The sequence below is a fragment of the Cavia porcellus genome, unplaced genomic scaffold (assembly GCF_034190915.1).
Source record: "Cavia porcellus strain 051 isolate PalLab524CR breed Dunkin Hartley unplaced genomic scaffold, mCavPor4.1 scaffold_15, whole genome shotgun sequence".
NCBI lineage: Eukaryota > Metazoa > Chordata > Mammalia > Rodentia > Caviidae > Cavia > Cavia porcellus.
The window spans coordinates 17665015-17679224 of NW_026947498.1; the positions used below are offsets into that span (position 1 = coordinate 17665015).

At 29.4% G+C, this 14210-nt stretch overlaps 1 protein-coding gene across 3 annotated transcripts in view; it reads right to left on the reverse strand.

Moving 5' to 3' along the window:
- Ncam2 (neural cell adhesion molecule 2) overlaps positions 1–14210 on the reverse strand; it is a 448375-nt gene that overhangs the window by 93708 nt on the left and 340457 nt on the right. For all 3 annotated transcript variants that reach the window (XM_063224717.1, XM_063224714.1, XM_063224716.1), the window contains exons 10-11: positions 8763–8950; positions 5390–5486 (exon numbers count right to left, since the gene is read on the reverse strand). In XM_063224717.1, coding sequence (XP_063080787.1) covers positions 5390–5486; positions 8763–8950 — 285 coding nt within the window. The remainder of the gene's footprint in view (positions 1–5389; positions 5487–8762; positions 8951–14210) is intronic.

Consider the following 14210-nt stretch of genomic DNA (forward strand, 5'->3'; position numbering starts at 1 on the left):
GTCTTTTGGTGGAATTTTTGAGGTCTTATATGTAGAGTATCATATCATCTCTGAATAATGATAAGTTTGATTTCCTCCTTTCCTATCCATATTCCTTTCATTTCGTTCTCTTGTATAAGTGATCTGGATAATCTTTCCAGAACTATACTGAACAGGAGTGGTGACAGTGGACATCCTCATCTTTTTCCTGATGTTATAGTGAAAGCTTTCAGTTTTTGACCATTTAGTATGATATTGGCTGTTGGTTTATCATAGATGGTTTTTGTCAGATTGAGATAAAGTCCTTCACCTTGAATTTTCTGCATGTTTTTTTATCATGATTGTGTGTTGCACTTTTTCAAATGCTTATTTTGTATGTATTGAGATGATGATGTGTTTTTCTTCATGGTTCTGTGTATTACATTATTGATTTGCATAAGGTAAAACATTGCTCCATTCCTGGGAAGAATCCTACTTGTATAATCTTTTTTGATTTCTTGCATTCTGTTTGTCAGTGTCTTACTGAATATTCTTGCATCTGTGTTCACTAAGAAGATGGCCTATAGTTTTCTTTTTGGGTTGGATCCTTTTCCATTTTGTGCATCAGGTTAATATTTGCATCCATGAAGGATTTTGTGAGTATCACTCCTTTTCAATTGCCTTAAGCAGTTTGAGGAATAGTGACCTTAGATCTCCTATGAAGTTCTTAACGGAATTCAACAATGAATCTGTCATGACCTGAGTTTTTCTTTATTGGTAGTTTTTAATTAGTTCTTCAATTTAATTAACTAATATTGGGTTATTTAGAATTTTTATAACATCTTGACTCAGTTTTGACAATTCATAGTCTAGAAATCTGCCCATTACTTCCGACTTTTCTATCTTATTAGAGGACAGTTTCTCAAATTAAATATTATCTTCTAGATTTGTGAATGATACATTATGATTTCCCTCTTTTAATTCCTAATTGCATAGATTTGAGTCCTTTCTTTCCTTTTTTTTGATAAAGTTCACTAACGGTTTTCCTATTTTATTTAATCTTTCAAACAACCAATGCTTTGATTCATTGATTCTTTGTATTTTTTTCTTAGCCTCAATGGAAATAATTTTTGATCTGATCTTTCCTTCCTCACATGAGATTTGGGGTTTAACTTGCTCTTGTATTTTTAGCACCGTGAGGTTCAACATTAGGCTATTAGAGCTTGTATTTTTTCATGTGTGGGATTCAACACTATAAATTTGCCTCATAGGACTGCTTTCCTTGCCTCACATAATTTCTGGCATGTCATGCTGGCATTATCATTTAATTAAAATATTCTTAAACATTGAAAAATATGGTTATTTCAGCAAATGAATGTTTTTAGAATCAGTATCACAAAATCATTAATATAAAAACCTCAAATAACAGTCCAGTCAGATGAGCCTCATTTGCTGGAACACTAGCATAGCACTATAGATTGTAAGAAATAAGATGTGTAATATTGCTGGGCAGGAGCCAGGGAACATGCTTATAATTTTAAAGATATAAACTGTGCAAATAATTTTTATGTAGTTTATTATATCATAATTACATGATTCAAAAATAGAACTGTTGAATACACACAGATCTACAAATCGTATTTTTTGGAAAATCTTACAACCTTTAACTTATCTAAATAAGGTAACTTGTCATATGTAAATATTCAGATTTTGTGTTTTTTAATCTCTATGTTAAAGTGGAGGTGTTTACAGCTGTATGTTTGCTCCAAACATTCACCTGTCGGTGTGGTCTAATGCAGAGGGGTAAAAATAAGCATGGGTTGCGTGGTATGACTGACAATCCTTCAGCCCACAACGAACAACTCTCTTCTTTTTATTAGCTTGAAATTGGACTTCGCAACAATCATGATCCTCAGTTCGGAGATATGAGTCATAAGTAAAAATGGACATAGTGGGGGATGAGGTAGGGATAAATCCTCTCGCTCTCGATTATATGATATACATATCATCTCTTCATCTTACTCTGACTCTAGAGTAAGCTGCGTTCCCTGACACTGTGCATCTATAAAGAAATGATCCTGTGTACTATTAGCACAATGTTAGCACCATTCACTCGCAGGCCACAGCTATCCTGTTTTGGACGTATAGTCCTTTTTAAAATCTGCTCACACTTACTCTGGCGTTTCATGTTTTATTCATCTTTTATTTCTGCTATCTGGTTAAAAGTATATATATATATATATATATATATATATATATATATATATAATTGTAGATCTTGTGTCTCTTTACATTGTTTACATTCTGAGTGTGTATGTCCAACTACATCTTGACTTTTAACATTAAATGTAATCTATTATGGAGTGACTACTGAATTATAAGTTTCATAAGAAAAGAAACAAATACTTTGTGTACACATATTTACAAATATATCTACATATATAATGTAACATTGAGCAAAGAAATGTAAATGGAGTTCTAGGGAAATATTTCATAAATTATATATTTCAGAAATTAAAGCTAACATATAAAATCTGTGAAGCAATACATTTGTGAAACAACTATATTTAAAGGTTCTACAATGTGCATTACTTCTAAAGAGCATATTGTACAAAATCATTGCATACCAATTTACCTATCAATTTTTAAAAATCTGAAATACAAGAGAAATCATGTCTAGTAGTATCTGATACTCCTATAATCAATATATCTTTTTCACTTTTATGTCAATTGTTTGATGTCCATCTTTGTTTCTTCTGTCTTGCACATATTACAATTAATTTCTACATTATTTCAATAATTTCTGTATTATACCTCCTGCTATTTTATCTTTTTTTGCAATGTAATCTCCCATATTCAGGCCCCATCTGCCTTCATTAGCAATGGCAATGGCTTTTGCCTTCCTTTTTAATCTGATTTTCTGCAAAACTTCAATCCATGTGCATGTTAATGCAAGATCAATTATCTAAAGACCCTCTTTAATTATTTGACTTCCCCAAAAAGGACATACAGGAGTTTCACTTTCTTTATAATATCAAACTTAAGTCTCTTCAATAGTCTCTTTCTCTCAATATTCTAGGTTACCTAACATACATTAGTGTGTGCAAACAGATGGTCACTGTGTAAAAGACAAGCCCAGCCCAATAATTCAATTGTGTATATGGGTCTTCAGGTTCAGAAACGGAGCTCTTCTTACTAACATACTTTCTAAATTACTTCCTAGTACCTTTCATCTTTCAATGGTTAAATGTGACCATAGAAAAAATAATAACTGGAAAGAACAGAAACTATACTAGTATACTTGATGAACTAAACTTTGTTTTCCCCTCAACTAGTGTTGATTCAATATTGGACTAAGGGCTATGTGATACGATCTATAGATCCCAAATCTAGATTTGCCACTTTTTTCCATTGCAATTTTGAACACAATATCCCTTACTCTTGTCATGCATCAGTATTTATTTCTCTAAAATGGAGTTTAAATAATACCCACTGCTAAGGTTACTGGGAGAATCATATAATATGGAACATTCAAATAAGAACCTGGAATACACTAAGCTTTTAGTAAATGATTAGTCAGTGAGTACAGTTTTGTTACCTCTACTGGTAACTACCCATTTTCAATGTGCCATTTGAATAGTAGGAAATGGCTACATTACCAAATTTTGTCATAGAAATCTATACCTTGAATAATAGCACAAAACAGTTGCCATGGTATACAAGTCAGATAGGAAAATACTAAATATTTTCTGTGAATAAATTACTGTATATTGTGTAAATCTCATCAAGATAATGATCTGTATCCATGTTTCTCCAGGGTTACAAGTTTTCGTATCCTAAAAAACACTTCTGATCACTTTTCAAGTTGTTCTTAATACATAAACATAAATCATTTGTAAGTAAAGGTAATATGTAATATGGCTTTGATATGGCTATATCTATATAAAGAAACATACTTATAGATTTCAGAAATTCACACTAGTTATAAGGAAGTTTACCCATTTTTAATATTTTGAATTAATATTTATCATGGATGGTTATCTGGACAGGCAATGATCAACTCATTACCACTTAATTTGATGTAACATGTGACATCAATTTTTGTAGAATTAATTGGCCTCTGTAAAGCTTTCCTTGTATTCCTAAAGACAGATATTGTATTTCCCACAATTTTCATTGACAGTAATCTTCTAATGCTATTATGGTAGAAAAAATTAGCTTGCTTTCTTCTTCATCTCTCACTCTATCCTCTTTCTCTTACTATAACTTTATCTCATTCTATTATTTTCTAATTCCTTTCAATTCCTTCCACACAGTCTTTTCTCCCTTCTCTTGCAACCAAGACAAACTTAAATAATAATTGGTTTTGCAAGTTACATACTAGTTTGAGTATTATGTTCTTAGTATAACTTTTAAAATATTAAAAAATTTCTTTCTGTTTTTTCAACTAAGAGACAAAATTTACAAAACAAAAATACTAATATTTTCTAAATACATATATGTATAATTAGTTACATTAAGAAAGTATTGAAAATTATTTTAAATTTGTCCAAATAAAATATGATTCTATTAAAACGTAAATGATAATAATTTGCTGATATTTACCTATCTAATCTAGGTTATTTTTCAAGCTGATATATAGAAATAACATATAGAAAAAACAGTTTTAAAATGTTTGTTATGTAAAAGTTCCAATTATTTACACTAAATGTAATCAATATATACTTCAAACATGTATTAATAAAAATCAAAAAATGCTCTTTTTTCAAATTTCTAGCTACTCTTGTTAAACGTAATTGCACACAACATAATTATATATATCTAACTAAAACAGATGGATTTCCAGTTAATTTCATATATTTAGGCTTTAAAGAACAAGAATATGTTATACTTAAAAAAACTTTTCAATAAGTCACATAATCTTAAATTTTCAATTTTCTTTAAAAGTTAGACTTTTGTATGCATAAAAATTTTAAACATGTTATATAATCTTAAATTTTCATTTTTCTTTAAAAGTAAGATTGTTGTTTGTTCTTTTAAATATGGAAATTTGAAATCAGTTCACTGGGGTTCATTTTCTCTGAATGTGTTTATTTTTCAAATTTTTTGGAATCAAATTTTACTTTATTTAAAACATGATTTGATTTCTTAATACATTTTACCTACTTACATAAATATGTCTCACAAATGCGGGATCATTAGATTCAGAAATAAAAGCAATCTTAGATAAATAGATTAAATTCTCCATCTATTACAAATATCAAATCTCCATATGACAAATATCAAATCAAAAGTTTTAAGCACTGGATCTGTGATTTATGAAAATTTAGTAAGTATCTTTTTAATATGAAAAATTAGATGATGCCATGCTATTTAAAATTTGATTCATTTACAGTAATATGATCTCAAAAAAATAGTGTGGCATACTTACCAGCTAAGGCAAGAATATATTCTTGAAATCTTGTTCCTATACGATTAGTAGCTGTACAATTATATCGTCCAAAGTCATTGTCTGATGTAGGAGCAATCTAATATAAATACAATAAAAGTTATGTTACAATGCCAAAATATCAAAAAGGTTTTAAAAGGTTCTAGTATAGTCACTATTTGGACATAAATTTAACTTCTTCCCCAAATTCCTCAACTCTTCATCATGTAGGCATTAGTAAATAATCATTTACAAATGTAATCCATAAATCTATACCATCCTTAGGACTTGGGAAACCATAACTTCTCTATTAACTCATTAAATGAATCATTATCACAATTTTGATACAACTATTATAAAATTATTAGTCTTTTCCATATGTAAATTATAGAAAATAGTGCAGATGTATAATAGATATATAAGTATATATTTAAATCAGTGCAGTTGTGAATTTAAAAACAGGAATCTTGTCACCAAAGCAATATTAACTTTGTATTTTGGGATGATTTAGACTTCAAAATACATTAGATTTCTTACTTTTTCTTGAGTTTCCGAATATAAAATAATAACAAAGAAAAGCATTCTTTAAAAAATATTTCTAGGAAGGTATTTTGCAAGAAAATATTGCCCTTTTGTAGACCCCATAGACTCATATTTATCTTTAAATCTAACTATAGTAACTTTTCTCTACTTCTTGTTCAATTCCTATCATCATCCTTTAGCTTTGGTGGAAGACTAGCTGACCTCAGTCTTTACACATTGAAATCCATAATAAAGTTAACCTTCATGGATTATTTTGGTGAATGATAAGGCTAACCCTGTAATTCTATTGTATAGAAACTCTGAAGTATCAATTCAGAAAAGAGATTTGATGATGGTAATAGATATAATTTTCAATTGCAGTAACTATTTTTAAGAGAGAATATGCTTACAGCAAGATTTGCTTTTAAATTCAACTCTTTCGCAAAAGAAAAAAAATGATTTTGTGGTAATGGGAAGCTATTAACTAAGAGTGCAATTTTGAGGCCCATTGAAGATGCTGTTTCTAAATGAGTACAAAAGAGTAGTGTCATTCATTTTCTCAGTCAGCTGTCCATTTAGCCACACATCATAGGCATAAGACTCAGAAGTTCTAACAGCTCTTGCACTTCTAAATGATTCAAATATTCATTTTCTTACAAGCTGCTTTTAACGAACTAGGCAAGCTTAACTTTTAAATAATTTTATTAATGAGACACATTAAAAATATTTTTCTTTTCTACAAAATGCAGCATGAGAAAGTTTACTGTTTTGGTATATTCCAGAGGGAGGAATGTGTTTATTGAATCAATAAAATGCAGAGGCAAAATAATCACAACAAAATGGTGGCTACTATACAGTTCCTTAAGATTAATAACTTCAATATAGCTTTTTCCATGGAATCACTTTTAAAAGGCCAAGTTCATTTTTCCCCTATGATTTCAGCTATCAACAGGCAAAAGCTTTATACTTCTCTGTTAAATAAAAAATTCATTTATCACACTGCATGGCTAAAAAACAACAAAAAATGTACACCAGAAGCAAACAGTTTTAACATTAACCTGACCAAAAAATGCCCTGAAACATATTTGATATGTTCTATTGACAGCAATGTAACACTAAAGTCTAAGTCTGATTTGACATGCAAACTCAGTACAATGAAAGAGTCAAAATGTAAGATAATATATCCAAATACCTACTGTAAAACATTAAATAAGAAATAAATATGTAAGTGTACAAATCACTGCTGTTATTTATCAAAGAAATATTACGACATCTAATCATAATAATTTGTTTTCAATGTTAAATATCCAGTTCCAATAAATGAAGTTAAATTTTAATGATATTACATTTTGTGATGATTTAGACTGCAAAATACATTAGATTTCTTTTTCTTGAATTTCAGAATATAAAATAATAACCAAGAAAAGCATTCTTTAAAAAGTCTTTCTACGGGGCTGGGGATTTAGCTCAGCGGCATAAGCACCTGCCTTGCAAGCAGGTGGTTGTGAGTTCAATCCCCAGTACCGATAAAAAAAAAAATCTTTCTAGGAAGGCATTTTGCAAGAAAACATTGCCCTTTTGTAAATGCCCACAGACTTGTATTTTTCTTTATCTCTAACTATAGTAACTTCTGTCCATTTATGTTCAATTCCTATCATTTTTCACAAGGCATTTTGGATCAACAATTAATTTTTGAGACAAAGTATAATATTAATAAAGAGACTTAGTCTTTTATTCCTAATCCTTCATAGTTTGATTTCTTTCTATATATTCCATATTTAACAATATATATTTAATAGTATCCTTTAGAATAAGAAACAATCACACAGTTGATGTAAAATAGATTACCATTAGAAACAACCTGGTTGAAATTCCCTGCCATCAATGTTTGCTCTTATGTTTAAATCCTGTATTATTATGAAAGGGTGGTCAGATTAAAACAAAAACAAAAATTAAAAGAAAAGTGCTTATGACCATTGCAAGTGCAATAACTCAAAGAACTTAAAGTGTTTATATATTGAAATTTATATGCTTAAAATTTTAAGTATATATGATTAAGCAAATATTTTTAATAACTAAAAACTGTATTTTATATTCTATTACTCAATTATTTATTTTTACATTATTTTTACCTATATTTTATCATGTTTAAAAATTAACACTAAATATGGTAGTTTTGTGACAAAACATAATAAAAAGCATTATACCTTACAACTATGTGGCTATAAATTTTATATTAGCATTGCTTACATTGTTCTTTACTTCTAGGCTATTGTTGCTATATTGTGTTTTATATTATTAGTAATATACTGCATTTTTATTTCAAGATTTGTATTTAATCTTGAAATAAAATTATATATACATGATTTGCTCAAAACTATGCTTTAAACATCAGATCACATGGCTATGTATATTAAAAATTACATTTGATTTTAGCATTGGGAGAAATTTCATGTAACTAGCAAATATTATTTGTATTCATATTAATTTTAATTTACACAACTCCAATTTTATGATGAATTTAGCAGCTTTTAAACTGAATAAGGCTGCAAGAAATTTTCCAGTTGTGCTAATAATACTTTTCACAGTAAGATTTTTCACTCCAAATATAAATTAATGAAAATTAATAGTTTTCACTAAACACTTCTATTTCAGTGAAAATCGAATTATTCATAGTAATTTATCTATCATTCTGGTACTTAACTCTGACTCTTAAGTAAATAAATATGAAACATACATATGAAGATATATGTCAATATAAGTACATATTTCTATGTGAATATATTTAAATATATTCTGAAATAGTACATAATTGTATAAATAGCATAATTTATTATATATAAATCAGACTTACCTCTAATATCATTTTTATTCCTGCAATATATGTCTTTAAATTAGTGGTATTTTTAGCAGGTAAAACTAATTTCTCTTTTCTCCAATGGATAGATGCTGGTGGATTTGATTTCACATCACAACTTATATTGATTGGATTGCCTTCCCAAGAGTAATAAATTGTTTGGTTTGATATAAACTTAGGAGCATCTGTAAAACAACATGAACCAAAAATTTATGGGTGTCCCAAAATAATCATTTAGTTTATGTAAATTATACTGAGCATAAGTTATTATTTTTGAATAATAATGAAGTCATAATGATTCTAATTTCATATAGTAAAATATGTGGCAAAAACTACTGAAAATGTATTTGATTTGAATTTTTATCACAATATTTCAGTTATTAACATGAAAAACGAGACTATTAAATTACTAAAATATTGAAGCAATACACAGTAAAATTTGTTCTTATTAATTGACAAAACACTCATTGATTAAATTACTACCTAAATACATGTGAATATTTCAGGGACAACCCACATTATAAAGTGAGAGTTTAAGTTAAAAGTCAAAAACAGTAATGGTTTTTGTGTTATTATTTCATCTTGACTGAATAACAACAATTTTTTCTATAGTATAATGTGAAGCATGAATGAAATATAAATGTAAAGAAAAACAAAGTGACTAGATTTACAAGATTTATTTACTAGATTTATTTAAAGAGTTATATCTTTAATTACTAGAGCATATAGCTCAGTGGCACAGAACCTGCCTAGCAAGCAAAATATCTGAGTCCAATTCCTGATACAAAAAAACAAAAACAAAAAAAGCACTCTGTCTAAAAATGAACTTGAAATCACTCAGTTCTTATGATTCCCTATGGACTTTCAGGTCTTGACACCAGACTTGTACAGCAAGAGTTGAGAAGAAATAAAACATATATTTGACAATTTGAAACCTCAAAATATTACAAATTGGTGTACTGATATTTTACAAGTTAAAATTTATAAGGAAACTGTAATTAATTGCTGAAAAGGTCTTTTGACTTGTCTTTCCCTACTTGAAGCAAGCCACAGGTTCTTTTGATGAATATGTCTTTGGAATATCATCTGGAAAATAATCTTAAAAATTAGAGACATGTAAATGTCTCTGAATGTGGTAGGATCTTGGTATAGACACAAACCCAGAATCTCTTACATACATAAGATGTCCCTGAAGAAGAGATTTTCCTTGGAGAGGCCTTGATATTGCTACGCACTACCAAAACTCATAAAGACCATCATAGAAAACAAAATAAAATAGTTTTGAAACAAAAAAATATCAAGACAAAGGAGAAAATGCAAACTCAACCTTTAGACTTTCCAGAACAAGTGGAGACATAGACATAGGACAAACTGGAAGTCACATGTCTGAAATTTATGAAATGACAGCAACTGAAGAAAAGACACAACTCCATGTGGTCATAGGGGAAATCAGAACAGAGATAATCTCTCATTACAAAGAAATGTCAACAATAATAAAAGAACTCAAGCATATCTAAAGAAGGAACAGACAAATAAAATAGAGCAGCCTAGGGAAATGATAGAAACCTTGAATGCACAATATATGAAAGAAATAGAACATATGAAACACATTCAAAGAGATATCCAGGAAATTAAAAATTCCACTGAAAGTTGGCAAAATTGCTTCAACAAACTGAATACATACTTCAAACAGCAATCATAAAAGGAAAGATCTCATAAAAATATCAAAGAACCAGAAAATAATCCAACAGCTACAAAATAATGTGAACAAAAACAATATAATTTGACAGGTGTCAACATAAAAGCAAGAGTCAACACAAATAACAAAAAACGATTCTTTGCAGAAAAATAGCAGTACATTTTCCAAGCATGGGGTAAGTATGTGACATACACATAAGTGAGGTATACAAAACTCGAATGATCCATAACCAAAATAAATCTACACTCAGGTATATAATAAGTAAGACCCCAGGAGTTCAGCACAAGAATAGACTATTAAAAGCCATTAGAGAAAAGAAACAGATCAACTATAAAGGAAAGCCCATCGGAATCAAGGCAGACTTCTCAACATAAGGAAGTCAAGAAGAGCATGGACTAAAGTATTTCAAGTCCTCAAAGATAAAACTTCCAACTCATATTGATGTAGCCTACAAAACTATCTTTCAAAATTAATCCATAAATAAGATACCTCTATGGCAAAGAATAACTGAAAAAATTCATGACTTATCAAACCAAACCCAGTAAAGTGTACTAAAAGATGTTGTAGAAAGAGATAAAAATGACCTCAATTACCAGAACAATAACAGAAATAAAACAACCTACCAGGGCAAGCAATTAAACAGAGGGGAAAATTAGGGAACCAAAAGAAGTAAGATAACAAGACAAAGATAAGCCAATAACTATCAGTTATAACCATTAATGTAAATGACCTCAGCTCACCAATCAAAAAGACTGCCTGAGTGTATCAAAAAACAGTATCCAACAATATCTTGTATACAATAGACTAAAAGTCAAAACATGGAAAAATACACTTTGTGACAGGAACCAAGAAAAAAATAGGGGTAGCTATTCAGTTTTCAGACGATGTGAACTTCAAACCAAGATTGATCAAGATATAAAGAAGGTCACTACCTAGTTGTCAGGAGAAAACTTCAAGAGGTAGATATAACAGTGATAAATGCACATGCATCAGATATGGGGCCACTCAATTTTATAAGACAAATATTAATAGACATTAAAAATGAAATAACCAGTAACACAATTGTAATGGGAGACCTTAACACCCTATTGTCATAAAGAGATAGCTCAACTAGTGAAAAAGTCAATGAGGAAATAACAGAACTGAAGCAAGCTTGTGAACAAATGTACTTAGTAAATGCCTACAGTGTTTCCCCAACAACAGGAGATATACACATTCTTCTCAGCTTCACACTGCACATTCTCTAAAACAGATCATATACTAGTCCATAAAACATGCTTAAGTATATACAAAGTAGTTGAAACGAACAACACAAATAAACCACCTAATACTATACCTCAAGCTACTATAAAAAGCAGAGTAAGTCAAGCCTAAAGCCCCCAGCCCCAAAGGAGGAAATTACAAAGATCAGAGAAAAATTAATGCAATTCAGACAAAGAAAACAATACAAGTAATTACTGAATTAATCAGTTGGTTCTTTGAAAAAATAAACAAAATCGATAAACCTTGAGCCAACCCTATCAAATAAGGAAAGAATAAACTCAAATTAATGTAATAAGGAAAAGGGTGAAATCATTACAGATGCTATAATCAGAAGACCATCAATATCTACTTCAAAAATCTTTATTTTCAGAGGATGAAAAACACAGAAGTAATAGACAGATCCTTAGAAACTGAAAATTGCTGTGCCTATTTGGGATCTTCTTCCAAATTGTTTTGCTAATTCTACAAATGTCTTTGGTATTCAGATAGAGATTGCACTGGAACTGTAAGTGACTTTGGGCAGTACATATAATTTAATACTATTAATTCTTTCCCTTTATGACAAATGGATTTTACTCCATTTTTTATGCCCCCACAAATTCGCCTATAAGTGTTTTATATTATTCATTTTAGAACTCTATCATTTCTTAGTTTAAACTTATTTCTAGCTACTATATGTTAGTATGTATCATAAATATGATTGCTGTATTGACTTGTATATCAGACAATTTATTATTAATGCATAGTAAGATAGAGAATGTCAGGTTTTTGTACCTAAAAATTCTTCTAAATAACTGTTACTTATACTAGCATTGGGGTAGAGTTTGTTGTTTTCTGTCATTTCATCATGAATTGTTACAATGAAAAGTTTTATTTTTACAATTCATAGTAAGCACAAGTACAATAAGCAAGAAATGATGCCACTATTAGAAAAGTGTATCACAGAATGTTATAAGAGAGAAAGCAACTGCAGCAGAATGGCAAAACAATTTGCAGAATGTTTTAGTAAGGCTCCACATCTCAATGATTATGTTGAAAATAAATCAATTAAATTCTTCATTTAAAAGATATAAATTGACTAAAATGATAAAAAAAATCAACTGAATATTTCTTACTCATCTCTAAGGACATACAGAAAATAAAAATGGAGAGAAGAGAAAAGATATTTTATGAAATGAATAAAGTGAAAGAAGTAGCCATATTTAAATAAAATATAATTTATGTAAAACAATAAAAAGACAATGAAGGCTATTATACAATGATTAAGGATCAATCCAACAATAAGAATTCAAAATATGTATGTACTTAATAATGTGGTAGACCAGGTATAATGTCAAGTTTTTATCTCTCAATACATTTACTTGAAAATTTTCCCTCTTTTTTCTTAGGTAAAATAGCTAAGGACTTATATATTTTACTTCTGCTGAACTATTACAATGCCTGAATATGTACAGAAGATATTAATCAATCTAAGAGAGAGGAAACAGTACAAGAATAAAGGATTTTAACAGACAATTTATGTCACTGGACAAAATATCCGGACAGAATAAAATATCCAATTTAAATTTTACTTGAACCCAATTCCCCTTACCAAACATTTACAAAATTTCCATTTAGGAAATGTATATAGCACACATTCTTTTCAATGACGCATGTAATTATGCAGAATGAAACTTATCTCATATGGTTTAGATAGAAATGTCTCCAAAGCTTCATGTGTTCAGAGTGGGTTTTTGGAAAGTTATTGGATTATGAGTGCACTATACTCACAAGGAATAAATCCACTACTGTGTTCATTTACTATTAGGAGGGGAGGCCTGTTTAAGGGAGGTGGACCAAATGGGAGTGTGACCTGGATGGGTATAGTCTTAGCCCAACTCCTTCTTCCTTTTTTACCATTCCTCCATCAGGCCCTTCCACTATGAAATTTCTGTCAGTAGACCATACACTGACTGAATGCACAGAAACCATGAGCAAAACAAACAAACAACCAACAACAACAACAAAACCCCAAACCTCTCCTCCTTTGAATTGTAGATGTTGGGTATTTTGTTCCAATAATGGGAATGTGATCACTTCCACATTGTGGTATATCAATCAAATGTTAATTTTTAAAAAATCAAAACCTTGTGCATCTTTTCTGGAATTTTTTAAAAAATGGAAACTATACTAAAGATTACAGAGTAAAGTACAGTTTTAGTACAAGGAAAGTTTATAATAATTGATACCTATATATGAAAAAGCAGAACAATCTTAAACAACTTTTTAGTGTACTAAAAAACCAAGAAAATAAAAACAAATAATATCCAAAATTAGTAGAGAAGTACTAAAAGAACACATCAGAACTAAAAAAAATAAATTAAAAATTTAAGGAAATGAAAAAATAAAGATTTTGTTTTGTGAAAAAAATGAAGCAATATAGAAAAATTCTTACTGCTGTAAAAAGCAGTGAAAATATTCAAATAAGTGAGAGAAAAAAGTTG